This window comes from Galeopterus variegatus, unplaced genomic scaffold (genome assembly GCF_000696425.1).
Source record: "Galeopterus variegatus unplaced genomic scaffold, G_variegatus-3.0.2 Scaffold2954, whole genome shotgun sequence".
Classification (NCBI taxonomy): Eukaryota; Metazoa; Chordata; class Mammalia; order Dermoptera; family Cynocephalidae; genus Galeopterus; species Galeopterus variegatus.
The window spans coordinates 64,013-67,459 of NW_007729065.1; the positions used below are offsets into that span (position 1 = coordinate 64,013).

At 33.1% G+C, this 3,447-nt stretch overlaps 1 protein-coding gene across 1 annotated transcript in view; it reads left to right on the plus strand.

Annotated features, from left to right (window-relative positions):
• The window catches only part of LOC103599419 (cytoplasmic dynein 2 heavy chain 1-like), a gene marked incomplete at its 5' end in the record, with an annotated part of 226,059 nt that overhangs the window by 63,731 nt on the left and 158,881 nt on the right, over nucleotides 1–3,447 (plus strand). Inside the window, 3 exons of the mRNA XM_008583524.1 lie at nucleotides 18–137; nucleotides 871–1,005; nucleotides 2,991–3,134. Coding sequence (XP_008581746.1) covers nucleotides 18–137; nucleotides 871–1,005; nucleotides 2,991–3,134 — 399 coding nt within the window. The remainder of the gene's footprint in view (nucleotides 1–17; nucleotides 138–870; nucleotides 1,006–2,990; nucleotides 3,135–3,447) is intronic.

Below are 3,447 nucleotides of genomic sequence, written 5' to 3' on the forward strand. Positions count from 1 at the left end.
TTTTTTTATTTTTTAAGCTTTTGGCTTTAACCATTCAGCATGAGAAGCCTGACTTAGAGGAACAGAAAACAAAACTATTACAAGAGGAAGAAGATAAGAAAATACAGCTAGCCAAGCTTGAGGAATCTCTTTTAGAGGTAAAATTTAGCTATTCAGGATATTTTTTCGTGTTACCTTTTTTTCTTTAATGAATATAAATAACTTTCTTTTTAAAGTTAGTATTACCTTCAGAATGTTTTCGGTTTTTTCAAAGGCATATTAATATATATCTTAAAGTCAAAATATAAACATAAAAAAAGGAGATATCTTTTAGAATACAAGATCTTATGTAGTATTGTTTAAGACAAGTAATTTTTAAGTAATTTCTTTATACTGCATTGTTTCATTATTTAATTATTATATGCTGAGAATTTCAAGATGCATTAAAAGTTAGCATATCATGATTTAATCTTTAAGTAGTTCTTATTTTTATTAGATTGGTAAAATTAATACGTATGCAATGCTTTGAGAATAATATGGTATTATATAACAATTTACTATATCATTTGATATAAGAAGTCTATAAAGTTTTGAAATTCTTCCAAAATAATGTACGTTCCCTTAAATACCATCAAATTAATGATAGTTAATATGGACATCCTTTAATTGGTTATTTTAATATGTATAATAATTTTCATATTATTTTGTTTAATTTTTTCTACAGACACTTGCCACATCTCAAGGCAATATTTTGGAAAATAAAGATCTGATTGAATCTTTGAATCAGACAAAAGCAAGCAGTGCACTCATTCAACTAATATGGACATCCTTTAATTGGTTATTTTAATATGTATAATAATTTTCATATTATTTTGTTAATTTTTTCTACAGACACTTGCCACATCTCAAGGCAATATTTTGGAAAATAAAGATCTGATTGAATCTTTGAATCAGACAAAATCAAGCAGTGCACTCATTCAAGAGTCACTTGAAGAATCTTACAAACTCCAAATTTCCCTTGATCACGTAATTATTTTCTTCTTCGTGATTTTATGTCATGTTTTCTTCGACATTTATATTGATATGGTAGAAAGTGTAAAATCAGGTTTTCAGGGGAAAGATGATGTCATGGAAAGAAACCCATTCAAAAGCACCAGAGCCTTGGGTCTGATTCTTATTATTAGAGTGAGGGACTTAAGATGTTGGGCATATCGAGGATAAGGACTGCTGGTCAGTGTGCCCTGTTGGGTTCTACTGATTTCTGGCATAATACTATCTAACATAGAGCTATAGTTTTATACTGAAATTGAAAATGAATATATTGAAAATGAGTGTTAGAGAACATATTTGCCATTCTTCATACTTAATTTAAGGAAAGTTAAATACTCTAATTAAAAGGGTTATAAGTTATTTTTCCATTAAAAACATTTTTCTTTACTATTCATTCTGAACCCCATGAGAGTGATAATCTGAACTATTTTCTTACAAATGGCTTTAAATCCTTTTTACTTTATTCTTTTGATGTTTTCTTTATCAAAATTCCAGCCCTATATTAGTACAATATATCTTTTCCTCTCCTAATTCTTATGATTGAGCTTTGCTGGAGAAAATCAGACAACCAGGCAAATTGATGTTACAATGGTTTCCCCAGCTCCAGCATGATGTGAAACCTCACTGACATCCTTCAATGACTTTTCCATTCCCTTCAATGACTTTTCCAAATTTTTTTTTCAGTACTTTTCAGCCCTTGCTCAAATTTGCATGTATCTGTTACTACTTTCTTTACGTGGGAAGGATCTCTGTTAAAACTAGAATAAGAGCAAATTTATAGCCTGATTTCAATTCAGTTACCCCACCTACCCTACCAGGCTAATTTTGCAGATGTTGTAATTATCATTTTCTGCCAAAAGGATTTTGAGCTTTCTGTGCTTTCTCTTTTTTAACAGACATTGCTAAGTCACCTACATAATTTTACCCATATCATATGTGCAATTCCAATGCTTTGATCATAGTGATGTGGAGAAACTTCTCAGAGTCTCATTTAGAACCTTAAGGCCATTTAATCCTATGGTCCTCCTTTTTCTATCATCCTTTACCTTCTCAGTCAAAATGAAAGCTCCTGTAGTTATTGGCTCTTTCTATGCTCACATCAAACAGTGCTATCCTAATGTGCACACCTGTTGTAGTCATCTTTCTACCTCTAGTTGCATCATGTCCTTGTTGGCACCAGTGCTATACAGTAGTCACATAGTTTGAACTTTACTTCAGGGATAAGCTAGTAGTGCCATGCACTCTTGCATTACCTAAACTGATTCTCTTTTGAAATGTAATATTGCATCATGTTATTCTCTGATTGCAACTCTTTACTATTCCATCTTACCCTCTTTCCCCTAATACTAAGAGGTGGGCCTTTGGGAGGTGATTAGGTCATGAGATGGAGACCTCATGAGTAGGATTAAGTACCCTTATAAAAGAGCAGGGCTGGACAGTTAGCTCAGTTGGTTAGAGTTCATTGTTATAACATCAAAGTCAAGGGTTTAGACCCCATACCGGCCAGTCGCCGAAAAAAAAAAAAGATGGCCAAGATAGCTTGTTTGCCCCTTCCCCCATGTGGAGAGAAGCAAGAGGCAAGAAGCAGCTGTTTCTATGAACTGGGAAATGGGCTCTCATCAGACACCATATCTGCCGGTGCCTTAATCTTGGACTTCCCAGCCTCCAGAATTGGGAAAATAAATCTCTGTTGTTTATAAGCAGAACCAGTTTAGTGTATTTTGTTATAGCAGCCTGAACAGACTAAGACATATATTCTCCTTAGTTTTATAAAAATGAAGAAGAAAAACTAGATTATGGTATTCCTTTTAATTATAAAATTCTATAATTTGTCATCTTCATTTCGTGTATGTATGCAGAAAAGTAAGGATGTCCTAGATATGTGCATAGTGGTCTGTTGGTGGCAATAAAAAATGAATACTAAGGTGTCTCCCCCCCACCCCCCACTCCATGATCCACAGGAGCGGGATGCCTATCTCCCTCTGGCTGAGAGTGCCAGCAAGATGTACTTCATTATCTCTGACCTTTCCAAAATTAATAACATGTACCGTTTTAGTTTGGCTGCATTTCTCCGACTTTTCCAAAGAGCTCTGCAAAACAAACAGGTAAGCTGTTGGTTGCTCTGTAGTTGAGACTTAATTAGAAAGACCACTTTGCTAGGTACTTAATTTATAATAATTTCCTGAGAAAACTTACATAGAATTATGTTTCAAAAGACCACATGTAACACTTTTAAACTATTTTAAAAAGAAACTAGTGTCTTAATTTCCTTCTATATTCTTAACAAACTGTCCCAATGTGACAATCTTTTTAATGGTAATGATTTATTTTGTGAGTATAAATTAATAAGTAATATGTGATCACTAAAAAAGCCCATGATGATTCAGAAAGGTATAATGATAAGAAAGTATCCACAAA